The following is a 27,185-nucleotide window of genomic DNA, read 5'->3' as shown; positions in this document are numbered from 1 at the left end:
CAGAGGGGAAGAAACGGCCGTATGCAAATATCGCTGTGTGACCCTGAGGTGGCGCATGCGCAAGAGAGAGATACCCACCGCCCCCCCGGACAGCGGGGCGGGCGCGGTGGGGCTGTGCGGGGCCCTCCGGGGTGGGGAGCGGTTGTCACCGGCCCCGCGGTGGGGGACGAGGCGGACCTGGCCCGTTGTAGCGAGGACAGGGCGATCAGAAGGCGGCTCAGGCAGCGCCCCGCCCCACCCCCGGCGCAGCGTGACCTTCGCCGGCCGCCGTAGGCGGGGCGCTGGGACATGGCGGCGGCGGTGGCGCGCGGAGCTGTGGCGGGTCGGTGGGGTGCGGCGGGCGAGGGGAGGCGGTCGGCCATGTCGAGTGGGGCTGGGGAGGGCTGCCCGGCTGTGAAATGGCGGCGCGGGACGGTATGGCGGGGCGTCTCCTGAGGGTTTGGCTCTCCGCAGGGATGCTGGGGCGCTGGGCCCCCTGGGCCGCCCGCTGCCCCGGCGCCGGGCGCGCCCTCTGCGGCTTCTCCGCCCGCTGCGTCGGGCAGGTGCGGGCACCGGCGGCGGCCCCGCTGTGGAAACCGCGGCTGCCCGGGGCGAACCTGCGCGGGGGAGGCATCTCCTCGGTCCTTAGCAGGTACGGTATGCGCGGTGCTTTCTGGAAAGGTTTAAACGGAGGTTTATATAAATCTCTGAGAAACTCCTTGGACTGCTTTTTACTTTAGCAAACGGGTCTCTATTTCAGCCCTAAGTCTCCCACTTCGGTTGAGCATGATGCTTAAGACAGGATGTAAAATGGGATGTACTTTGCAGATACCGGCTTACAAATAGCCTTTTATAACTAGTACTGTTTCTCTTGATATGATTAATTTTCTAAAAGTAATTCCTGAGTGCCAGTAACAGTTGAATGTTTTCTCTTGCGTGTTTAACCACTTTTAGTAGATGAAAAAAGCTGTTCTGTGTGGAATAATGAGATTCATTTTGACTAGAGTTCAGCACCGCAGTTAGTGTTCGTGCAGACACAGTCATTAAGTGGTGTGCTGTAATGTTAGATGAGTTCTTGTTAACTTTCTAACAAGTCACAGCCATTTCTGATTTCTCTGTATATGAAAAAGCCAGTGATTACTTTTATAAAGAGGTGCTTCATTCCTGTCCTATTTTTTCCATGTTTGGGGGCTGTTTTTTAGTGTCACATCTCTACTTCCAAGTATACTTCAACAGCCAGCGAGGACTGTCACTTACTATAGCTTACGGAAGGGGAAGAGGAAAACTGTGAAAGCTGTCATCGATAGGTTTCTCCGGCTGCACAATGGCCTTTGGGTTAGGAGAAAGGTAAGACTTTTTTGATAACAAAAGAGCATTCTTTACAGTCAATGGGCTAATTGTTTCCATTCCGTTAGAGGGCAGTAGCTAGTATGGGAGTTAAAAAAAGCTCTGTAGAGAGACCCATCTTCCTGAAAGTGGGGAATTCGTCCTGGTTTGCTTATCAGTATTGCTGTATATATGTATCTGCAGCGACCCACTCACAGGTCTTTTGTGTATTTTCTTCTGACAGGCTGGTTATAAGAAGAAACTGTGGAAGAAGTCAGCTGCCCAGAGGAAGCGTTTGAGAGAGCTGGTGTTGTGCAACAGAACACAATGTAAACTCCTTGATAAAATGACCACTTCTTTCTGGAAAAGAAGAAATTGGTACGTTGATGATCCCTACCAGAAATATCATGATCGCACAAATCTTCCTTTCTAGAAATCTAGAATGTGTCTAGGAAAGAGGTGGGGTACATCTTCTAAATAAACATATGCGTATCATCTGATCAGAATTATGGGCACTGATGCCCAAAATAAAGGAATATTCAAGATTATTGTGAGCTGCAATTATTATTTTACATAGCAGAGGTCAAACTGGTCACCTACATGTTCTGACATCTGTTAGTTTCCTGTGATTGTGTGCAACATGGATGAATATAGTCTAAACATCACTAAAAGTGAACAATTCAACATATTTAATCTTAAAATTTTTAGAAGAATCTTGTTCAGATAGCCCCAGGATATACTTTGCTGTGTCCATACTCATTGGTAGCTCAGTGAGTGGAGTTTTCCTTGGGGAAGAGAACGGAGAGCAGGGTCCATGTCAGTATTGTTGCCTGTTGTGGTACCACATAAACTGTTGCTGTGTTTCCATGTTAATGAGCGTAGAAAAAACTAGTGTTTCATGGCTATGTGAAGTTTTCATAACTTATTTAAAACTGTATTAGCCACCACATTTCATGACAAGACTCACATTTTGTGTCCCATCTTGGTTTTTGAGTAGTAGAATATATTCTTTGTGTCCTTCACAAAATCCTCAAGCAGTCAATCTGAAGATTTTCTTGCTTATTTTTTCTTTAAGTCTAATTATACCCCACGCTGCATATCTGATCACATGTATATATGGAACAGAGCCAAGGATTTATCATGGGGTCCTTTTGGAGTGTATACAGTGCAACTGGTCTCTGGTTTCGCTAAGGTCTAGATCGGAGGTTTTTTCCACAAAACTGATACTCCAGCAAGTGTCTGAAAAGCAGTTGCTTCTAGCAGTAGCTTCAAAACATTCACTAATAACCCATTATTAAGCAGATAGTCCCTGGTTATCAGCTCCAGAGCCACCTGTAGAGCAAGAGATGGTTTGTTGTACGAGGCTGTAGCGTTTCAATGAATTCACTAGTTACTCAGAGTGTTCAGTAGCTGTATTTTTTTTTCCAGTTCATAATACAGAAAGAAGTTCTGAAGGACATGCAGCACTTAGTGAGTACATCTATATACAGTCAGCCAGAATTGAGATAAAAATAATACAGCAGTCAAAGTAATTATTCTGGCCTGCCAGATACATTGAACAGACTAAAGATGTTTTCTTTTTTTTTTTTTCCTTTTTTTTTTAAAGAAAAGATTAAGACTTTATTCAAGATGTATATCAAGCAGTATAACAAAACCAGCAAAACATCAACCTTTGGAATACTGTTGTAATGGCCATCCGTGTGAGGCATTAAGTGTACCATTTCATCACAGATCTTTTCTACTGATCACAGGAAGGAAATCACATGAAGTGCACAATTTATGACCCTTAAATAGTTTGTCTAAACGCAAATCCCAACGTAGTGTTCTCTGCTATTTCAAATATGGTGCTAGATGCAAAATGGGTACCCGAAACAAACAGCAAAAAGGAGACTGTGATTAACGAGCATTCGGTCACAAGCACAAGGGTTTTGTCACTACATGAGAGCACTTCAGAGAGCAGTCGGAGGCAGCAGGTTGTTTACATGAGGCTAGGGAGCATCGTATCTCTCCAAGCAACTTTCTCCCTCTTAATAGGAATAAATAACCCAATTCTTCTTTCCTTCTGTGCTGGGTTTGCACTTACACAATTTAGATTAGCAGGGGATTAGTTCCAAGGTGACAGCGATACACATCAAGTCTGTCTTGTCTATATTTGTTGTGATCCTGATTCAGCAATTGGCAACCGCCGTGACTGCGCTGACGCCCCTACGACAGGAACGGCGGTGTGAAGGACTGCACTGAACTGCTCTAAGCTTAATTCTCCTCATAATTGAGGTGAATTTATGGTAAATGGATGAGGTAATTCACAGGCCTATTTTCCATGGACCATCTTCATCTGCAGTTTCCTTCCCCTCAGCCTCACTTTTACTTGCTCAAAATAATTCAGGTTCCACTTGAGCCTTGTGCTGGGTAAAGGCTGTATTTCCTAGGGCTGGCCGGTTCCTTTCAGGGTTACAATCTCCAGGCCACCTCTGAGAAGCCAGGAGGTGCCTGCCTGCCGTACAGGACTGACTGTGGAGCCCCCAAACCGGGCTTTTCTTACTTAAGCCAGATCTGTTGCTATTTTAAACCATCAGCTGAAAGACTGCTTGCTTTTAAGAGTAATCTGCAAGCGGTTAGCCGGCTCGCACCCTCCGAGCCTGAGCTGGGAGTTACTCCCCGCCAACACAAAGCAAGAAGCCACCGTCCCTGCGTCCTCCCTTTGCTCGAGTCCTGCAAACTCTGGTTTGCCAGGAGGGGTCAGCATCAGCACAGGAAGGCGACTCCCTGAATCGGACTTGTTCCTTGGCAGAGACTCGAGAGAAAAACTGGAACAAAAGACTTCATGTCTGGTGTTTGTTCCGAACGAACGCAAGGAGCCAAAGAGTGAAATGACAGACTTGGGGCAACACCTGTAAACAACCTGTGTGTGGAAGATGAGGAATCAAAAGCAAATGACCGTTCTCTTCTGTATACAGAACACTACAGCACTAAGTGTACGTGGTTAGGCATTCACATTTCTTGTCTATCTATACACAAATATACAGCTCAGTTGATAAATTAATACATTTTTGCCAGAGATATGAAAAGGTTTATTTTTCTCATTTATACAGTGAATGTTTTGAGAGATATAAGGCAACTCCCTTGTCAACAATTTCACCTCAGCACTTAAGAAATGCTAAACAGTCAAGTGTACAGTAAAACAGCAGATTAGACGCACATTTAATAATTTTAGTGAGAATCCATGTTAATACAGCATGTCTGAGAACAGAATTTGTCAGATGTTATGTAGCTCTATGTTGTTGGGTTTTTGGCATAACTGAGTGCAAACTTGTCAGCTTCTTTTTTATCGTATGGCAGCCCATTGCATAGCAGGGAAATACAGCTTGCTTGCAACAGGATTTTATTTTCTGCTAACACTGCAGGCAGTTTTTCTATTTCTTTTTAATGTTTGCCAAAGAAATCAAATAAACTCTAAAGCTGCTTAAAAATAAAGCACACAAGCTTAGCTCCTCAAAGCTTTTGCTGAGTATCTTCCAAGGACTGACTTTTCCATAACTACTATTTAGAGAGGTTTGTTGTTTTTTTCAATTTACTTTCTAAAGACTTTTTCCTTTTTACCCATTGCAAAATACAATTGAATTAGCACACGTAAAGGAAATAAAATTCTCAGGTAATGAGGCCAAATATTGTGGCAGACACAAGAAATACCTGCTTGCTTTTTCCACTTCCTAGCCAGGTCAGATAAACATTTGTGTGTGCGCATAATTTTTTTCTCTCTTCCCCACATATTAGGAAGCTCTGGGGGAAACCTCAGGGATCCATCAGACAGGGACAGCTGGGATATCGATGCATAGCCGGCAGAGGGAAGGTTTTAAAGGCCACTTCAGATTTATCTCTGAGCCTGATACACTCCAGCCGGCTGTTGGCATCCTGGACTGCTGCACGTGAACTAGATTAACAGTACTGTTCATCATCAAGCCCGTGTACTGATCCGTTAGTGATGGCACATTCTACGTAATGCTAATGTTTTTCTAGTCTATGTGACAGGTCCAAGAGCAAACACAAAGGGCCACGTAATTAACTTATGTGTGAATCTCACATGCTCAACACTTACAAGAGACACCAACTTGAAGCACAAATACACAAACCCTACCACGTCTTCCTCTTCTTTTATATTTCTCATTTATATATGGATACAAATACACCACTGCATCTGGTTCTTGTGGTTCTAACCAAACTTCATGCTACAGGAGAAACTCCAGGCTTCAAAAAGCAGCTCAGACCCAGCGCCCTGCTCTGCTTGTGCAAGTACAACAGCAGCACCTCACCAGGAAAGCAGAGCACTGGGACTGACACTGATGCAGACAGGGGAGAAAGCTGCATTTTCCCCTGGAAGTGCATCACTAAAGCGATTCTAACTTCTGTTGCTGTAGCTAGTACAAGCCTGGCTTGCTCACACTTAAAAACTGGCAGTAGAACATTTGCCACAAGCGATATGATCTAGTTCTTCTAGCCGCCATCATTTTCCACACAATACTCTCCTGGCTCAGGCTGATCAAAATTAAGACTCCCCCTTCATTACATCGTTGAAACCATTTATTTTCTCTTGCACATCTCTTCCTCATCCTCTCTAAGTGGTTCAGCCTCTATGGTTTTTAGAACAATGATTTTCTCAGAACACATGATTTACTTGCAGAAAGAGAAACAGAGTTGCAGCTCAGCTTTCGCTAATGAATCTTGGATACTTTGTACAGTCAAAGTACTTTGACATTTGTTACATCATTTACAGTCTTGAGGAGGAAGGGAGGAAAGAGAAATTCATGGCTTCTGCAAATCCACTTCATTAATGCTAAAGCCATAAATAAATACACTGTCAATGTATCATCATGATTATTTTTGTTTCTGCTGTGCATTCACAGAGCTAGAGCTATGCAGACACAAATAAGAATTGTAGATGTACAGCCTTACAGGATTAGCATGAGTGGGTGTACACTCTGCAAACAAAACAAGGACTCTTCACCTGCAGGTGTCTGCCAGACTGTCCTACCCACGTCATGAACAAACGCGAGAAGCGTGTAACAGAAGGATACAGAGAGAGGAGAGAGAAAGGCCATGTCTGCAATGCTGTACATCAAAGCACATCCATCCCACTGCTGTTTCCTACATTATTAACGAGTAGCTCTTTAAGGCAGAAGAGAGACATTCTGTGGATCTTGGTGCTATTGGCTCATTGCACTCACATTGTTTCAGTGGCAGAGGACGAGGTACTTTTCTTCCTGAAGCGAGGTCTAAGGGTCCTAGGCGGTGCCTGCAGAAAAGCAAGACAAAACTTCAGTGGCATAATAGGAAACATTTTTTCTTTCCTTAAAACTCACCCATCTCTGTGGCATCTCTGTGGCAATGATCCCATTCCAGGCATGAAGAAATGGAGAAGCAGATCTTGGCCCTGAAGGTCATTAATGAATGACCAGCTGAGGACTAACCCTGTTAAGAAACCTCTTGTACCTTTACTCAGGTTACACCAACACCTTCCCCTCTGGCGTTTGGTTAAAGGTGTGGCTAAAGATCGCTTATAACATAACATTTGAAGGAGCCAGGACAAATTGGTGCCATTCATAGCAGCTCCTGGATCAAGAGAGCAAATTGGTGGCAGAAAGCCAGCTCCGGTGTCTCCCACCCTGTCCTGCACTGTCCATCCCAGCCACAGCCCTTCTGAGAGTACAGCTCCTTGGGGCATTACAAAGCTGAAGGGGTCCCCAAGGTGAAACACACAGGGCCTGTAATTCCCAGAAGGCAGAACTCTTTTCAAAGATCAGCCTCTTGCTTGGGAGACAAGCCAGACACAATCCGTTGAAATTATTTTAGAAGCCAACTATTGCAATTCTGCCTTGCAGTCAGCTGATGCAGAGAGCTTTGAAAAGGAGCCCTGAACGCCCAGGAGGAGCCAGACTAACTCCATGAAATTGGTTTACTGTGATTAACCCCGTTCTCCAGACTGAGACAGAAATTAGGTAGACTAGCAAACCAGAAAAAAAAAAACCCCAACCTAATCTGCAGTGCATACTTCTCTCAGAAGAGCTTTGGCATGGCGTTGTGTCTTGCAAGCTTCACAAAAAATGGTTACCAGATGTGGCAGAGGAGCACAAATTCTCAGTGTGGAGGCCTGTCATAGCATCATATAACACTGCAAGGCCTGATAAGCAATTCTACTCCCTTTACATAAATATCCAAAACTTTGTTTTCTTTAACAGCATCAACCTATTTACCTGTAAGACTCTGACAGGATCTTACCATTCATAAGTGAGGACTTTGTAATTTCTGTTTTATAGGATTTTCAAACCCAAGATCATGCTGTATTTCCACATTCCCATGATGCAGCAAGGTATAAATATTCATATAGATAAGGAACTGCAGCATGGTGAGGTTTTGTTTAGACTCCATCTAAATCTCCATCTCTTCTCTAGCTTGCCCATAAACCAAAGAAGTTTTTTTCAGAGATGGGATTAATCCAACACCTCACTCCATCTTCCAAGCCTGAAATTTTACCTCAAGTCTCCACTGCGAACCCCCAAAAGCACAACAGACCTGGATGGGACGGCTGCACCCAGAAAGGCACAGCTGGAGGAGAAGAGCTGAGGAAGAAAGCTGCTATGGATGGCAGTCAGGGATCCTGCACCACACCAGACTCCATAGCTGCTGACTCAGAGTTGCTATCTGTAAAGCAGGAGCCCTGGGATACAGCCGGACAATGATAGCAGTACCTCCTGCAGCCTGGGAGAAGGCTGCTCTTTGGGAAGCCAGACGGCTCTTAAAGCAAAGCAGCCATTAAATACTCAGTAGGACTCTTAAATCAGGAATGATTAGCTCTGCCTCCTTTGGGAGGCTGCTAGACAGCTCTCAGAGTAGCTAGAGAGGCTGCATCTTTCCATGGTAAGGACAGAGCCCAGCTTTTGGTGAGAGCCCCCAGAGGTAGGACAACCCACCAGAAGGACATACAACTGCCAACCAAACCACACGACTCCTGCTCCCTCACACTGAGCTAAGGGGAGGGTGGAACAAACCCAGTTCCCCCATGGTGGAGATCTCCCGGCTCGAATCTGAGAGCTGATGGCTGTGGCTCCATCCCCCCTGCCCAGATCTGGAAGGAGTCTTTACCTACAGCATCTCCCATGGACATTGTATTTCCTCCACAACAAAGCATTGCTAAAATGGCTTTTGGCAAACCACAGTGTGAGATTTGCATCTCCTTTAGTTCTTTTGTTTCCACGAAGCAACTTAAAGAATACTTGTTAACACAGTGCCTGATTCAAAAACCTATCGAAGTCGTGCAGAAGAACTGCTGCTGGTTTTGGTGGGTTTGGCTAGGTGTGAACTCAAGCGAGGGGGACTGGGCTCTGAACTGTGAGCGCTCTGGCTGTGGGTGCTGGCTGTTCTCACCATTAACTACCCTGCCTTGGGGGTGAGAGTATATTTTCCTCTACAGACATGAAAAATCAACTAGCAGTTGATATCCCAAATACCTCCACGTTAACATGTGGTTTAGAGCTACACCCAAGTTCTGCAATTCAGATCCAACTCTGAAGCCCCGTATAACTATTATCTCCACAGGCACAAATTCAGACTTCTTTCAGGAAATCCACACATGCTGAAAAGTGAGCAAACCCATAGCAAGACCCACCCTTGAAAGACCATAAATGTATTGTTTGTACTCAGTGTTTTTAGACCAAAGAGAGAAGTTCATTCAGTTGAAGATTCAAGGAATGTCATAGAAGGAGGAGCCTTGACAATATGGAAGTACCTCAAGGGGTTGATCCTTCTTTTTGGGCCTTTTGCTCATGAATGCACAATCCAATGAATTGTTCTCTTCATCATCTGAGAACACAGAACCTTTTGTTTCACAGTTTGCCTCAGGTGGCTTTTCATACTTATTGTCCACAGCTACATAACATGGCCATTTACAGTCTAGTGAAGACAAAGGATGAGGAAATCAGTGATTGTTTGATTCACACTCTGTCAAATGCCACCTCACTGCAAAGCCATGCATCTTCCAGGGATTAATAGACAGAAGGTTCACACATCACACTTGAGTAATAGCAGCTGTGAGGTTAGAAATCAAAAGGCTCTTGTTTATGAAGCCATTATAAACTCTATTTGGATTATTTTGCATAGAATTGAGACTAAATTCACAGCCTCTGATGTTCTGGAGGTTGACTCTAGAATGAGATACATTTTTTTAGTTTGGCTCAGGGATAAATAAAATAGCTGATTTCTTGAAACGCTGATTCCATCCATAGTTCCTGCATCCACTGCTTCCAGAAGGAGTGTCCTCTAGGAGACACCAAATGAGTGTTGAAGCCCTCTGGTCAGTATAGAGAGAGCTGCCTGTGGTGCAGAAATATGAAGCACAGCAGCACTAACAGACTTGAAGCTGAGAGAGCTCAAGCCAAGCACCCAGTCTGAGATCCACTGAGGTTAACCAAAAGCTTCACCAGGCACTGAATGGACCCTCAGCAAGTGGGGGTGTTGCTGCAAGACCAGAGCAGGGAAAAGTCTCTCTTCAGTCACTCTAGAGTAAATTTTATGGAGCATTAACTCCAGTGATGGATCTGAAGGCAGATTATGGACCCATGACTACAGACCATTAACTCCTGCTTAGTGGTTCTTATCCTTGTAACTTATGGCACTATATTTGTGGGACTGGTCACAATCCATTTGCTGCCTTAAATCCAGACAGTGAAGCGAGATGGTATTTTTAATGGACAGTCCAAAGCAAGAGGTACAGAAGAGGACACCCAGCATGACCAAGCTTCCTGCATCTCCACAGTTTCTTATCAGCAGGGCTGGAGCTTTCTCTGATTAACTGATACTTAGGCTTTTTTCATTCTGAAATGTGTCAGGAGAGGAAGTGTTTGCTGTTCAGATGGCATTAACCACAATTATTGGCTCAATACTTAGACTGTTGTATGAACATACATAGAAATACTGCTTTGTGCTTCTTGTCTCAGCCTGACTGTAAGACTCTGCTGGACCAAAGACTAAAACCAAAGAGGATGCTTACACGTCTAATACTTACTAATCCATTTAGATCCTTAAAGCACAGAACTGAATTGTCCAGTAGCTCTTTCAGTTGGGTAACAGAGAGACAAAGGGGAAGTGATTTGGCTGCAGCAACACCATGAGTCACGAGCAGGTCACTGGGGCTCTCTCCAGTGCCAAATTCAAGTCAGCAGCTAAACGCTCTCAGCCCCTGCGTTCAGCCCACAGGATGCGGCTGCTGCTCAAGAGAGCAGTGCACACCATCCTCCAGCCACTGACCCCGTGTTTTTATGCCTTTATCACCATATGCATGGACAGGCTGGAAAACACCATCGCAGGTTTCCAGGAAGAGCTGGAAGTTGACTTTTTTTCCCAGCTGTACGGAAAATGCTGATAGTCACATTGCAGAGAGGCCCAGGATAATGCTGAATTGGGTTTTTTGACTGTAGTGTTAAGACTACACTGTGGGGAGAATTAAATGTTCTCTAGACCACATGGCAAAGCAGTACAGGAATATTTTATTTAAATTACTATTTTATCCTTCCACTTGGGAAGTAAGCTACCCAGGAAGAGCCTAGCTTAGGCCCTCTTGGATGTGGAAGCTGGTCCTTGGCACCTCTCTAAGCCAAGAAAAAATTGAGTCAATTTTGTTTTAAATGTTGTTTGTTCAGCAAAGCCTGAACCAAGCATGCCCAAACATGCAGCCTGGAGGCCAAGTACTGCCCCCAACCCCAATTTATATGACTGCTCCCAGCTGCCCTCTTCCCCAGAGGTCCCCCAGATGTGGACTGCAGGCTGGACTTTAGACATTTTGTTTCCAGATAGTAAAAGTGGGTCAGGACTTCTTTTAGCTGCCTCACTGAGGCTTGCACAGTGGCCCAACAACACAGGTCCAGCCATGTGCCTCCATGGAGGGCTTTCCCCAGGGAAAAGAGGACTTGAATGGGACAGGACAGAGGGGTGTTGGAGAACCGGAATTAGAGCACTCAGTGACCAGAGCATGGAGACACTGGCTGCTGAAGCTGAGAGCATACAGGATCAGGCGAATGTGCCCTGCTCCCTTTCTCCCACAGCCAGCTGCTCCACTACAAAAGGAGACAGAAGGAACTGTCAGCCCTGATAATGCTCCTGTGAATCCCATGTTTTTTTCAGTGTACATTGCCTTCTCCATTATTATTCTCTCTCTTAAATTGGGTGATGGGCAAAAAAAGATAACCAGGCGGCTCTGCCACCTGCGTCATCTGTCTCCAGGGCAGGCACAGCCTCCTGCAGGCTCCTTCGCTGTCCCTATCAGCCTGAGCATCACATCCATGTCCTGGAGCTGCTTCCGTGAAGATCAAGAGGAGAGCTCAGCCTCCAAGCTGGCACATACTGCTTTGACCCCCTCAGCAGAGAGGTCTGTAAAGTCCACTGGAAGTTGGTCTGATGCCTTCTTCTCCCTTGCTCCATCTCATGGTGAATGAGGCACTAAAAACCTGCCAAATGGGAACCAGTTTTGCTTCAGCCTCACTGAACTGGAAGAGGGAAGAAGAGGGTCTGTCCCAGGTCCGTCCACTACATTTCTGACCATTGATGAGAGCAGGTCTTGAATACATTGGGCCTGTTCTTTAAGACCCAGAGCAAGAAGGGAGGATTCCCTGCTCACCCTGCCTTGGGGAGAACATCTGTATTGTGGGCAAGCCCAACCTTGTATTGATCTGGGGTGCCAGACTTTGTCCCACGTTTGTGGACGCATTACACTGTTGTGGCACTGGAGACAACTCTGAAGGGCTGCTGCTGCATAAGCGCCAACTCTGAAGTTGTTTTTTTTTGTGAATAGGGTGATGACAGGAAAAAAAAATAATTTTCTGACACCAAGAGAGCGAGTCCTCTGCAGGAGAAAACGTAAAGCAGGGGATTAACCAGAATAATAAGCACACATGTGAGGAATTAGTGAGAAAGGAGATCGAGGCTTAAAGTGAATGGATGTTCTGGGACACCAAGGTTTGTCTATGGAGAAGGTAAAGACTGAGGAGCAAAACATGTCAGCACTGGCACATGTTTCTTGAGGACAGCACTTGGCCTTAGGTGACCTCTTGTGTGTTTCTAACAGCCATCTTTAGGATATGAGGCTGTGGGGCCTCAGGCCACTATCAGATGTCCCCAAAGTGGCAGAGCCAGCAGTGTGTGCTGTTCCAGGGAATCAGCTGACAGCCCCAGGGACCGTGTCACAGCCTGGAGGTGGCTGTGTAAAAGCCTGGACCATATACCAGATGACTCTCCCGGCTCTCTCATCTTTGGGACACTCTGACTCCCCATCTCAGAGCGGGTTGTGTCTTGGGTGTTTCCGTCTCTTACATTTATGGCTCCACACCTTTGCGTGGAGGGGCAGAATCACTGCAGAAATGGGAAATCCATTGGTGTGCCAGGGAGAAAGCTGCTGCTGCCTCTTGCAAATGTCTTTTCAGTATCCAGACCTGATGACACTCCTCTCTTCACTAATGCAAGACAGAATCTGACTGTAAACAGTCTAAGGAAATGGACCCCTTAATTCCAGTTCCTATCATCCTATCCTGATTCCTTCAAAGGGAACTGATATAACCAACACATTGTGTGGGAAGCCCTGAAGCTGGGCATATTTTAAGTTAAAGTAGACGTTCGAGTGCTCTGCAGAGTTGGGATCTAAGCTATTAAACGCACAACAAGGAACAACCCGGCACGGACAAGGGAATGCAGGGCGACACCATCATCTTTAATTTCTGTGATTCTACAAGGGCTAAGAAATCTCACCTGCAACACTCTTTCTACAGCAACAAAAGGGATTCAGTAGCATGCTGGGTTTTTTCAGCAGTTGCTTTGATTCAGGCTCTGGTCTATGCTGCTGTGTAAATTCAGAGTAACTCCTATGGATTTTCATGAGTATAAGAGGTCTAACTACAGATGAGAAAATTACTTTGATCTAGATACTCTGAAAAATTTGGACACTTAAATACAGTTACAGTGGGAATCAGGCACCCCAATATCTTTGAGAGAAGCTGGACCACCCCTTATTTTGCTGGGCACAATAATTCTTCCTCCCATCACTGTAATTCCTCAGAAGCAATGGGGAAAACCACAGTCACCGACTACAGCCAGGAGCAATGTATTGTATTATTGTAATGGAAGATAAAGTCACTCCAAAGCTAAGGGGGGATAATTCATTATCCAGGGGATAATTCATGTAGAGAAGTTTGCACACCACTTAATAAGAGCAAGAGAACAGATATTTATTATACGATGGCGATCAGCTTCTTTTCCCTGCAACAAAGATAAATTTGCCATCATTTCCAAAAGACATTGACCCAAGTCATGTAGTTCCCCAACAGTTTTCATGGCCAAACCAGGAAGTTAGGAGCAGCCAACTCCACCAGCACACACTGCCCAGGAGCCACAAAACAGAGGCTGATATCCTTTCCAAAGCTGAAGTCAAGTGCAACCAAAGCAAACAAGTCTAATCACATCAACAAAGTCATCCGTTAATGAAAACACATCCCATAAATGATTAAGTTGTTAAATGCTAGTCTATTTCAAACACCTCAGAAGAAAACTCATGCAATCTGTAACACTTACATCAGAGTCCCATAATATTTACATAGAGAAAAGGAAAGAACAAACTGTTAGGGGAAAACATTTGGGTGTAGAGGGGGAAGAAAGATTGTTTCAGAGCACAGAAATCTTCATCTTTGCTTTCATAATACATGTCATTCAGCTGGAGTTTATTAAACAACAATCAATGTTTTAACTTGCTGTTCATAAAATGCAAATGTACTTAAAGAACCTACTGATTTTCTATGAAAATTTTTCCTTCCCTGGAATAATCAAAGTAAGTATGAAAGTATTTTTAAATACCCAAACCCCCAAATTGCCATTCAGAGTTACTGTTGCAAAGTGATGCAAATCATCACTGAAAATTTTGATTCAACATTTACTAAAGGGTAGTTTTAAGGAACAAAATGCCTAGAGCTACGTAAAGTGGTCATTTGTTCTTTAAACTCAGTGAGAGAAAGGTTAAAAAAAAAATCCCCAGCACAAGAGCTGGAAGCAAAACTGGCTAAGAACAAAAATAAAACCACCTACATCATTTAATTGAATTAGTTCAGATATATGAACAGCCCCCTTGATGCAAAGTCAATTAGTTTTTTAAGAGTACTTTCCACTGTAATAATCTCATGTGCACTTTGTAGCATATCACAAAGATGGGGTTGGATACATCTAATATACCAATAAGGTGATTTGTTTAAAACACAATTAAGTGAATATTCCATTAAGGTCCTCGCTGAGCTGTACTGCTGATTGTGTGTGATGTCACCTTATCTTCAGGGTGACAATCACGTGTAGGAAGAGATCCAACATTATTTTGTTGGAAAAACTCCAGGGGCTGGCTTTGAGCTGCAACACCTTGTGGACAGCTGACTGAACACGTTGACTAGGCTGACTGTCAGCCACTGCTGAGCTGTAGTTTTTAAGATGTACATGAGTGTATCAGTCACCGCTACAGCCACAACCCAGTGGTGCACACACACAAACAGTCCCATTCACCACTCATGTCCTTACACATTTCTTACATTGCCTAAGGCTCCTAATCAGCATTTTAGTATTAAATGCCCCCTCAAATACATGCAGCTGCAATAGTTCTCCCCATATACAGCTGATTATTCAATATCTGCTAGATATATTTATCATCTGCAAGGATTAAAATCATTCCTCCTTCTCAACCATGCCACAGGTCTTTCAACAGCACCTAAGAGACGTTAGTTGAGAGAACACCACCAAACATAATATTTGTTACTTCTTAAATGTCAGTTCCAAGCAACCTTGTTTAATATTGACCAGCGTTTAAGCATTTACCAGGCACTGACAAAAGGCAAACAGATACCCCTGGAGATTTTCACTCTGTCCTTCCTGAAGGGAAAAAAGAGCTCTGATGTAATTGTACCGTTGTTCCTTAATGCTGCTGCCTGACTTTCCACAGGCCGTGAACATAGAAGAGATAAATCAGAAACCTGTATAAAGAAGGAGTTTTGCCAGCAAAGGCCTGCCTCTGAACAACAGCGAGAAGGGCTGGCATAGAAGCTGTCAAGACGACATGCTGGAGTATATATAGTGGAACACACTTGCATTTAGTGATGCTGCCCAGAGCAAAGGATGAATGTCCTCAATTGCATCAATGCTTTGTCATGTGCAGACTGTGAGGCCATTTGGAGTGAGACAACTGGGCAGGAAAGAGTTCATCTGTGAAGCAAACAGCTTCAGCAGCACAGGAGCCCACTACCACTGACAGTGACGGATCTGCTCCCGTACAGGGTGAGCTCATGCTGCATTCAGCCTGGTCTTCAGTCTCTGCATAACTGCACACTCCCATGGCACCTGCAGGCCATATCCTCATGAAACCACCATCTTTTGGCCCAAACTATTTTTATTTTGTCCAGTGCTTCTCTCAGGATATCACCTAGGGAGCAGGATGGACAGACTTTTGCTCCCACCAGCCTGTGCTCTCCTAAGAGCTGTGGGGGCTGCTACGAGTCTGCCAGTGAGAGAAATAATTGAGTTCCACCTGCAAGAGCATTAAGACAACTGCTCCTGCCAAAAAGACTGCATCATGGCTCTAAAACAGCCTTTGATACTCTTGCTTGAGGTAAGGCTTGACTATCTGCCCATTTAGATTAGAAACTCTTTGAAATGAGTACTGTTAACGACTGTACCCTGAAAATGGCTACACAGTAGTTTGCACCAAGGAAAGATGACTGCCAATATTTCAGGACAACTTAGTCCTAGCTAAACAAACTTATCTTCTTTCTCCCCCCTGCTTTTCGTGGTGTTGAAAAAATGTGTTCACATTACGTAGTCAGCTCTCTAAGCTACCAAAGCTGCACTTACAAAGGAGCATTTTAAACTGCAGGCTGTTGTCTGAGAGTGCATTAATGCATCTATTGCCTTGGAGACAGAGAAAGGGCAGCCTGTGGAGACAGAATGAACCCTCTATGAGATAGAGCCTTAGCATATCCCTATTGACATGGTCTAAGGGACTGGATTATGCTGGGGGGGGGGGGTGGGGGGATAGTAAAACAAGCCAATCTGAAAGATGGCATGCAGTTTAAACCAGATCAACATGACTCTGGGCTAAATTTGTAAACATATTGGACTGATTACTGCTTTAGCATCATTAAATGACTTTCCTAAGATTAACTCATGGCTATTAAGGATTCAGTGATTCTTTTTATAAGTAACACTTTGAAGTCAAATCCATAAAATTCGTTTAGGCTAAAATTAGAAGGGTGCTAATAAAATGCACTGTGAATACAAGTGTTTCATGATTGCTTAGATACCACCTTAAACAGGCTTTGTTCTCCTGCACAGTGGCATACTCACCTCAAATGTGCTAGTGCAAAGAACCGGAAAAAGACAACAGGGAGGGTGACGAAGCAAATATGAGTATTGGTGTGCCACCTATGCGGTGTGCAAGGAGACAGTGTCAGGCTGGGATCACCCAGCCTCCGAGCACTGATGCTGCACAGGGCTGCGCGGCCCATCAGGTGCAAGGCAGGGGGAAGGCACAGATGGCTGCAGCACGGTGGCAGCACTGTGATCCTTCAGTCCCTCTGCTGCCGTCTCCAGGTTGATGAATGTGCAAAATAAACAAAAAGCACATGAGAAGTAAAGGAGTTACGAAGGTTTTTTGCTTCCACCAACATGAGACGCTGCCAGTCTGGATTTCTTCTTTCTCCCTAGACAAGCTGCTTGGCAGCCCCATTCTCTGGAATGCCCAAATCAGAGGCCTCCCCCTCCTTTCATCTGCCACTGGGACAAAATGCAGAAGGGATATGGCCCAGCTCTTAGCAACCAAGCTAACTGGTGCAGAATTGAAAAGACCACCGGCAGCTAAAGCGTTCACCACACTCATAAGCTGGTAAACACAATAAATGCTGGGGACAGTGAGGGCATTTTTCAAAAACAGCTCTAGCACAGACTGAAGCAGGGAGACTCTGTTCAACTCTATTTTGTCATACAAGGGTCTGCTACTGGGTTTTGCCATGTACCCTGCTCATCCCAAACACAAGTGTCCTCTCCACCAACAGAGAAACACATGACAATCCTTAGGGAGCAGAGCAAAATAGGGATGAGACTGAGGAAGATTTGCTCTTGATGCGTTCCCAGTGGTTTTACACGAGCTCTGGGGGATACAGGGCAGAGGAGTGGTGCAGCAACAGTGGTACATCCTCTAGAACAGAAAGGACTGAAGTTTTTCTCCAGAGAAACACTCCCCAGCCTTGGGTAACACAGGTCAGTAAGGTGAGAAACACTGCAATACTTGCCATCAGCACACACACAGCTCACGAACCTGCTTGCAGCCTGGCCTTCCCCTGGTTTGTTCCCCTGGTGTTAGGAAACCCAGTGAGTACGAGCGGCAGGAGCAAGCCAGGCTGGGGAACACAGCCATGCCCAAAAGGGATGCGTGGGTATTGGGGCACAGGAAATCCAGCACTCACCTCTGAGGAGTCGGCATACTGAGCAACACGTGCACACTGAAAGAGGAGATGAGCGTTAGGAACTCATCAGGCTAAGCTACTATCTCTAGGAAAACAGGTGGCATCATTCTGAGGTGGACTTCATGGCCTCCATGTACACAGAGAGACTATCGTTTCTATTCACCAGCACGGAGCACAGACTCAGGAACGTGCCTCACCCCAGGCTATGTGCCTAATGGGTGTTAAAGCTGGGATTACATACAGCTCCCTGGCTCTGTTCTCAGATCACTAAACAGAAATAACTCCTGACTAGAGGGACCCAGTGCAAAGGGCTGCATGATAATAAACACAGGGTGCAATACTGGGACTTGTAGTGCTACATGCCTGGATTTTTTTCAGTAGATTTAGACTTCTGCAAGCATTGGTGCAGCCATTCACACAGCTCCTGAAGGAAAAATATTCACAGATCCCTTCCCAAATCAGGAACGTGCTGAGAACTCCTCCAGGAATTATATTTTGGTGGAATTACCATCAGATTGAAAGTCATGAAGGGAATTGCATTGCCCCCTTCAGTGCAAATGCAAGTGATTCACGGTTGTTCATAAAAGCCTGACCTTTACAGTTTCATCTTATGGATAGCTTGTGGTCCAGGAAACACCCTAGAAATAATTTCCAGTTTGAGCCTTCCAATTTAATCGTCACAGTGGCATCAATGACTCCAGATAAAAAAGCTTTTGAAGAATAAAAAGGTTTGAGCTCTGTGTGATTTCTTTGGTCATGATTATCCTGCACTGTAGTAGACACTGAAAGCTCTTCCATAGTTTCACAGCCATTTAAAACCAGCATAAACCAGTGCTGCTGCTGCTGCAAGCAGATGTCCCATTGCCCCTTGCACTCTGACCTCCACCTTCCTTCTCCTGTTGTTGATGTCTGTGCTGCTGCTCTGTACTGGCTTGAGGATCTGACCCAGGCCAAGAGCAACCTGGAAGCAAGGACCAGCATTTCACTTGAACCAGCTCCCTGACTGGGATCAGCATATATAAATAAGATTTAAACATGTCCAAGGGAAAGGACAGTATGGGGCAGAAGCAAGCAGTTGTGTCATACCCTTTCAAGAGGAGTGCTGGCTCACATCGGCTGGATGCTGCTGTGAAACTATGATCTTCATATGAAAGAGGTGAGTCTCAATCAACCTCAAGAGACCTGCAGATTTAGCCTCTGATTTTACACATATACGTATGGGTTGTACATATGGATTTTACACATATACATATGGGGTTTCTCACACATCTTTCTGGAGTTTTTCTAGTTGGTGGGGACTGAACTATCCAGACATATCCTGAATGCTGATATTCCCCCACCTTTGTTCTGTCCTGCAAAGCCTTCAGTGCTTAAGTGCAAAACCAAGAAACAGCCTTGACTCTCTCCTGTCAGAAGAGTGGAGAGTATCAGAAAGCATACTGCACATTTCTGCTTTGAAATCATTCCAGCTGAGAATGATCTCTGCCTGGGGTAAGCTTAAGCAGAAAGGGCACATGGTCTAGGCAATACAGAGGGTGGCTCCGTAATACGTGATCCTCTGGCCCAGACAGCGTCAGCTCTGGACACTGACCATCCCATGATGCAACACAAGTCTCCTGCCACTGAGGTATCCCCTGACTCACCCAAAAGCAAGGCTGGCCTCCAGTGTCCAGCCCACACTGGAGGTTTCGACTGACATCAGCAACCATGAGACGTGTTTGCATCAGCTGTGGGATTGAGCTATGTGACACAGTGGCCAATATCCCACTCCTCAAGTCACATCTGTCACTCACCAGCCATCACAAGGTGACAAGTTTTATCTGCACTGTCCAGGACGCTTTTAATACGGCAAGTTAAGGACTGCAAAATCCCCCCCGCTGTTAATAAATAAATATCTGTATGCGGATTGTTACTGGACATTTGCCAGAACATGATTGCCTTGAAAAATATTTGGAAATGTTGTTCTGGAGCTTCCAGTTTTCCATAATGATGAATAAACATGACATTTACAGTTCCCAAAGGAAAGGGGCGGTTCTGCCTGTGGAAGAAGCACAGGTTGGAACATGCATCAAAGCTAAAATATCACAGGCTATCATCAGGGTGCCAGGACACTAAATTGAGAAACACTGAACTAAGAGCAAAGCGAAAGATGAGATAAAAAGGACAGGTGGTGGGCCTGCTACATGCAGCAAGGGCAATCATCGTGTTTCCTCGGTGCGTGTCGATGGAAGGTGTGGACGTGCTTCACAGCAGCCGTGGTGATGTCTCACATAATGTGCTATATGCAGGGTCAGCAGCCATACAGAAATCATGGCAAAAGCAGCCTTTGCCCCTGTGTGTGGCTTTTGAGCGGGTGTGAAGAGAAGGAGAAGTGTCTTTCTGTGGGGTGGGTGTGAATACACCTGGAGCCATCTGCACGAGCGGGACTACTCAGTGTATAGCGGGCACCACTGAAGGACAGCAAAGACAGCAAAAGGTAGAGGGAAAAAAGCCGCAAAAGGTAGAGTAAAAGAAGGAGTAATTCCTTTTGTCTCAAAGGCAACTGTTGCATATTCTATTTCTTGGCCTCATAAGACACTCTTCAGCAGGCAAAAATAAACCTTTGCTGTGTCTGCCTGTGGTCGTTACTAATCAAAGGCCAAACTCTTCACACACAGTGCTTGTGTCAAGAGGGGATTCAGAGGGTCACAAATCCATCTAACCAGCACCAGTCATATTATAAAAGTAACAACAATGGAAATGAAGCAAGCTGAGCAGTTATTTAATGTAGCCTGAGTACAGTGTGCTCCTGCAGCCAGCTTTTGGACAGGGCCAAAGCCCAGTGATGTCAGGAGTCTTTCTATGGGGTTCAGTGCACTTGGAAGCGTGCCTGAGAGATGGAAAACCAGAACCCAGATCACTTCTGGTGCTCACAGGGGGAGTGGGAGTGGTGGTTCATACCAAGAAACCTGAGTTTCAGCACTCTCATCTGTGCAGGAAAGATAATAGACACCTCTTCACTCCCCTGTCTTTCAAAATCACTTTCTTTCAGATATCATATCTGCTCTTAAACACAGTCACACAACAGGATTCGAACTAAGCAACACAAAGTTCCACACCAGATCTGGCTGTGTTTCCATTGCTCAGGGAATGGGATGCTTCTAAACTCCTGTAACTTTGATCTAAAGAGCCATCTCTTGTCTTTGCCTTAATATGAGGGTGTGCTTCCATGACCTATTTGTTCAGTAGCAAAGCTGGCTTGAGTTGCTCCTAGTTCCTGGCCACTTGATCTCATAACATACTCCCTTGAGTATTTTGGAGGCTCCCAGTAAGGCAGATCAGCAAATTGGTCTGGTATAATCCCTAAAATATAGTAAAAACAGTAAAAAGTACTTTTAATCTGGATCAAACACTAATTTAATGTAGGTTCCACAAGTCCCCTTAAGCTGATTTAAGCAACAAGAAAAAATATGGGCATGTGAATATAACACTCAAGAAATTAAGAACAGCCATGCCAGATGAGATGAAAGGTCTGGTCAGGTCTGTCACCGGTCACTGGCAATAGCTGGCAGCGACCGTGGAGGGCAGTGTATAATAAGAGGGTAAGCAACAGCAGTACCTCCTCAGGACATGCTCCCACTATTCATTGACTCACAGCTCAGGGACTGCCACAAACTGAGACCAAGAGCAGCAGGGCAGCTCCCCACACGCCAGCAGGTTTTGCTGTGAAAACCTGGCAGCATGAGAAAATAAGTCCTGTTTTTTCTAGGGTGGATATGTGATTTTCAGGATTTCTTCCCAAGTCCCCAGCTCTTTACTGCTGGACAACTTGAGTGACCATAGTTAGGCTGTTCCTTCACCTGAGAGTAGCACCTGACATCTCATTATCATAAGGCTGCTATTGTCTCTTTGACATGGCTGTCTCTCCTGCGGAGAAAATTAAGAGCCTGTGCTAGATGGAAAACGCATTCTTCAGCCTTTATGCATCCCTGACAGCCATATGAGAGAAATAAAGGGAGCTACAAAAGCAGTCCCATAGGCAATCTGTGTATGTATTCCTTCACCAAAGACTGTGACCCCCGAAGGACTGAGTGATGCTCACACACACTCCCAGGCATGGGGATGCCAGTCCTGAAGCGAAAAGGGTTACAACTGCTACAAGCTTCTCCACCTGTAAGGTTGGCTGTGGTGTAGCAATTCTCCCTTCCTCAGGCAAACCCCACGTGTGGGAGCACTCAACACATCCAGTCAAAATAACACTTCAGGTTTCTGTCCCTGCCACAGTTACTGATCATTTGTAAATTCAGGCAGTGACTTTGAGAGCTGCACTTGCAGAGGACTGTCATAGGTTGGTATGGATGGAAGATGTAGGGAAATAGGTGGGGGTAGAAGCACCTGAATGAACAAATGGCAGAAGAAGGGCTGTAAGAGTGGGACCCAGATCAGCAAGTCATTAAGATCCCAGCAGACCCCTATGCAGCTTCTCAGATGCCTGGACTGGGAAACAAAGGACAGAATAAAAGAAGGGAAAAGATAAAAAGGGACATTTCAGTTGTTCAAAAACTTTTCAGAGGTAGCGACAAGACAGAGCACTGTTACTACGAACAGAGAAACCTTCTTGCAAAACTGGGATCAATCCATAGACAGGACTTTTCCACAGGTATTTTACATGTTATAATCACTGAAGTAAGGCATACAGGAAAACCATATAAGAAATCTTCTAAGGTATTGACCTTAAAATACACAAGCATCCTTATTGACCTTAAAATACACAACCACATGTGACTTTCAGGACCTGGGCATGGGAAGTACAATTTGTTCTGTTTTACAGACACACTGAGGAACAAAGGTATGCTCCAGGTCATACCAGTATTTTGCAATAAAGTAGGGTGTGAATTCATCTGTCCTAACTCTCAGTCTTGCCTCCTAACCACCACACTGCTTCTTCTGCAGATGCAGGACCCATTCCTTCAAGTCCTCCCTAAAAATCTCCATAAAGCAGGATTTCTACTCATCAAGGGTACAATGTTTGCAGCCCCAGCCAGGCTCTCTATTGATGTTCTTAAAGTCGTTTTGTGTATCCCAGCTACTGCTGTCAGGCTTTCTAATAGCTGCTTAGAAAGACCTCTTACAAGAAAGGTGAGGTCTTTGACTGAGTCATCCTCATGTCAAACAGACAGTCAGGGGTATTTTTGCTGACTCCATCTGATGTCAGACTGAGTATGTCCCATTATCTCTAAAGCAGGAATATAAAGAGAAGTCTAATGTTTCCGAGGCAGTGGGGACCACCAACATGGACATTTGTGTTATCTGAGGGCTTTGGGACAGGAAGAAGAGCTGTGTGTCAGCTGTTCTGTAGTAACTGCTCATGCACGTACTCATATATGCATATACTACACGTGTATATATAGCATACTGATAGGCAGTAGCAAATTCTGTCTGCCCCTTGCTTATGTGCAACACTCCAACTAAACAAATATGGAAGGTGGAGTGATGGAACCATGCCTGGGCTTGTTGTGCCTAGAGCAGTGTCATCTCACCCTGAATATGGCCCTCAAGATGTGATACAGTCTGGCTGGTAGATCACACTCTTCCATACACACACACACGATAATTATGACTCTGATCAATTCGCCCCTCTAGACATTCTGGCTACATACATAATTGTGCCCACACAAAACAGCACAAGGACTGGAGAGACCATACCTTTCACTTAATCTGATTAAAAGTGAGAGAAAAACTGTAGTCTTCCGTATTGCATGATGCCACCACCTGTGAGTGAAATCACCCTCTGGAGGTGTCTCTCCATACTGTCTGCAGCTGGAGAAGGGGCCTGCAAGCAGACTCCTAGATTACGGACCTCAATGAAATCCCTAAGCAAGATGGGACAGATAAAGGTCTTGGAAAGATTTTGCAAATCTGTGTTGTTTCCACTAAAAGAAGAATTAAAACCAAAATCTTAAATTACTAGGATCCAAAAATTTGTGATAAACACTAGGCTCAGTTTGAAAAGTGTATGAACAATTCAATTTTACAGAGATTCATTTTGAGAGATCCTTGTACAGTATTGATATGAAACCAGACCAAACAAAAACTTTTGTGTGTTAAGGCAGAGGTTTGTGGCCAGGTGAGCTGAGTTCACTGCCTTAAGAACAAAACTACAAAGGCTGCTCTACACAACATGGAATTAAGATAACTAAATTATGCTTTATTTGTGCCATTTGTTATTTTGGTCTAAATATGTGAATTTTTTTGGTTGTAGGAGTTTTATATAGTGTGTGTGAACACTTTACTTGTAGATTGATTACTTCAAGATTGATTACATACAAGACCTTACATAAACATCAGAATAAAACCACTGTGCATCAACATTAGCTATTTCAGTTTACCTGTAAAGAAAAATTTATTCAACAGATGATGTTAAAAAAATAGAGAAGTCTGTGAGCTATAATTCTCAGAATTTGTAAAGGGCTTGAAGGATACTCTTTAAGAAGGATGAGACAAGACATTTCGAATACATTCCAAAACTAAAGCAAGCTAGAAGGTGTAGCAATCTACACAGGCTTGAAACACAGCGAATGTTTGTACAGACCTCAACACACACAAGCTGAAACTGCTAAATTTCAAACTTGCCAGCATATGTTTCACAAGCCACCAAGTGCAACACGCCTGCAACTTTCTGTGGCTTCTCATCACAGCAGTCAAGTTGCATGATCTTTAGTGGTGTTTGGGAATCCCAGAAGCCATCTGGAACCCCCTGCTTGGGATAACCCTCCATGTCTCAATTTTTGAGATCTAAGCTGCAAAGCTATCTCCAACTAAATGCTTTGTATCTGGGCTCACAAAGATTTCTTTAACCAAGCTTGAAATAAATTTCTGTAACTAAATCCTCAGGAATGGATCTTATTCCCAGCACAATGTTTCTTCCCTTTGTTCTTTCAGAATTTGAAAACAAACCACTGCCCTTCAGAGAGACTTGTTTTCCATAACAGTGCTTATGCAGACATCCTTCATATCACAAACAGCTGTCAGATCTTGGTCTCTGCTTCTAGGAGTGCTTTATATGGGTTTTATTTCCCAGTAGACTTCATCAGTGATAAAGTTCTGAAAGTATAACTGTCAAGTGTTGTAACAGCTACCGTACAGCTTAGAAGAAGCACAAGTAGGACTAATTCAAGCCAGATATCCGTTAGAACTTGCGCTTATGTTTAGATGACGTAAGAGAGAGAGGTTGTATCACCATATGGTGGCTCTGATGATAATAATGACCCTCGTCCACTACTGTGCATTCTTATCCCCTCTTTTTGCACTTCCATTGGCTCTTCTCATTGAAAACTCACCATGGCTTGCAGCCCCCAGTCCAGAGCCTAACTTTTCCGCTCAAATTGCAAGGACTGATGCTGGCTCCTTTGCATGCTCGAGTCCCATCCTTGGTACCAGCCAGGAATAGTAACCATCAAACGATGATATTGTTCTCTCTCCTAAGTCCAAGAGACTCAACAGCATGTCTGTGTCCTGTGAATTCTCGTATGTGCTGCCTGCAATGTCTGTTTCTATATATTCCTGCCAACTGCATGACTTCATTCAACTGTGTGATATTCCAGACAACACAACACTGAAAATAACGCTGGCACCTACCTGAGCTGCCAGTGCCTTCCGATGCACTTCTCGATGTTTTTGGCTGACTCTGTTTGCTACTTGTTCGTACAGTGACCGAAGGAGGAACAGTGCTGCTGCTGTCTCCACGAATCGTCGAGAGATCCTGCATGCTAAAGCTCCTTAGTCTCTCAGACAGGGCCCCCTGTCCCTAGTTAAACAAGCAAGCAAATAACACACATAAAAGTTAGATCCAACAGTGTATTTTGAGCCTTTCTTCTCCCTTGCTCATTGAAATCCATCAGGACAATAAGAAGAGAAAAAATTGCCTGGTCCAGTAACCTAGAGAGGACAAAAATAAGTTAAAGACATAATTTCCTTCTCTTTGCTCTTCCTTTTGAAGTGGTTCTACACACAAAATCATTCAAACTTTTGATGGCGAGCATCTCTGATTCTTCAATGAAGTCCTTTGAACTCAGAGCCTTGGCCACATCTAAAGGAGCAGGATGTTGTTGTATCTTTCTAGTAGGTACTCTTCTTCACTAGGATCTGAGACAAATAGGTGCTTGGCTTCAGAAACACAATTAAATGGTCTGCATCAAAATAACTGACTTTTAAAGTTAATAATCTGTGATGATATTCACCCAGCCATTCTCAGTCATAGAGAGAATTTCCAGAGCACAGAAATTTGAAATTTTAAAGTAACAAAAAGTTATTATTAAATATAAATAAATATTCCAGTGCTTTTTCATTCAGTTTAAGGAAGAAATAAACTAACACAATATTTTTCTTTCTTTTTAGACTAGTTTTCAATCAAGCAATGCATTCCTTGGGAAAGGAATGTAGCTGTTCTTTGTATAGGAAGTGTTGATGAAAAAATGCCTTTCATTAAAACTACATCCCGTCAAAAAGTTGACTATAATTATACCTCTTTCTGAATTCTGTAACCCTCATACTACACCACTGACATAAAGTAAGAATGACAGAAAATACAATCAATACAGAACTTATCTATCCTTCTCTGCTGGCTACATTAAGTGACATTCAGAATATAAATAGCGTAACTGATAAAAAGTACATCTAAGTTTTAACATTTTGTTGAGGGGGGGAAGGTCTGAAAGATACTTCATAGTCTTGAAAAAAATACTGGAATAAATACATAGAGCCTGATTCTAAAATTATTTCTGCTAGTGTAAATTAGGAAAAATTCAATGCATGCTTCAACTGAGGGGAAATCAGAAAGATGGCAAACAACAGCAAATATTGCCCTGTTTAACAAAACAGATAAGGCACATGGTAGCAATTCACACACCACTTTCACTTAGACTTGTATTTGTCAAAGCAGTACATAAGTGGAAGCATAGCCTGAACACTGCCAGAGGGCTCTAGGTAGGGGCTGGACCAGAACAGGTCACTGCTCCCTTCTGGGCAACAGATTTGAGTATCCTGGCCACAAAACCAGGGTGCAGGTGAGGGGCCACTGCAGAGTACGCTCTGGTGCTGGCCTGACATGGAGAAGGGACTCATCCTGACCATCTACGATCAGAGGCAAAGACCAAGAACCTTCCTTGCTGAAGCAGTTAGGTAACACTGCCTGTCCCCTAGTGCACTGGCATTAATACACTGGGAAGGCAACGCATTAATTTACCTACAAGTACTAATTTACCAACATCACTTTAGAAATTTCGCATGCAGAGTAGTGGAAAATCAATGCCTCTAACCCATATAAATTCCTTAGCACCTTATTTTTAGGGACTGTAAGTAGACAAGGCATCATGTGCT

At 44.3% G+C, this 27,185-nt stretch overlaps 2 protein-coding genes across 15 annotated transcripts in view; one reads left to right on the top strand and one right to left on the bottom strand.

Annotated features, from left to right (window-relative positions):
• Positions 1-114: 114 nt before the first annotated feature.
• On the top strand, positions 115-1,853 carry MRPL35 (mitochondrial ribosomal protein L35). The gene is made up of 4 exons (XM_074865511.1): positions 115-322; positions 454-631; positions 1,182-1,326; positions 1,550-1,853. Exons 1-4 carry the CDS (start codon positions 289-291, stop codon positions 1,736-1,738), a joined length of 546 nt encoding a protein of 181 aa, XP_074721612.1. The 5' UTR covers positions 115-288; the 3' UTR covers positions 1,739-1,853.
• An 846-nt stretch (positions 1,854-2,699) lies between these two features.
• The window catches only part of REEP1 (receptor accessory protein 1), a 71,780-nt gene continuing 47,294 nt past the window's right edge, over positions 2,700-27,185 (bottom strand). For 6 of the 14 annotated variants that reach the window (XM_074865495.1, XM_074865500.1, XM_074865496.1 and 3 more), the window contains 4 exons: positions 25,446-25,614; positions 17,829-17,864; positions 9,086-9,249; positions 2,700-6,595 (listed from right to left, as the gene is read on the bottom strand). In XM_074865495.1, coding sequence (XP_074721596.1) covers positions 6,524-6,595; positions 9,086-9,249; positions 17,829-17,864; positions 25,446-25,614 — 441 coding nt within the window. In that variant the 3' untranslated portion in view covers positions 2,700-6,523. The other 8 variants (XM_074865497.1, XM_074865499.1, XM_074865508.1 and 5 more) reach the window with 7 other exon arrangements.

This window comes from Strix uralensis, chromosome 4 (assembly GCF_047716275.1).
Source record: "Strix uralensis isolate ZFMK-TIS-50842 chromosome 4, bStrUra1, whole genome shotgun sequence".
Lineage (NCBI taxonomy): Eukaryota > Metazoa > Chordata > Aves > Strigiformes > Strigidae > Strix > Strix uralensis.
Note: the sequence above shows the minus strand (reverse complement) of the source record. Positions and strands in the feature narration are given on the sequence as shown.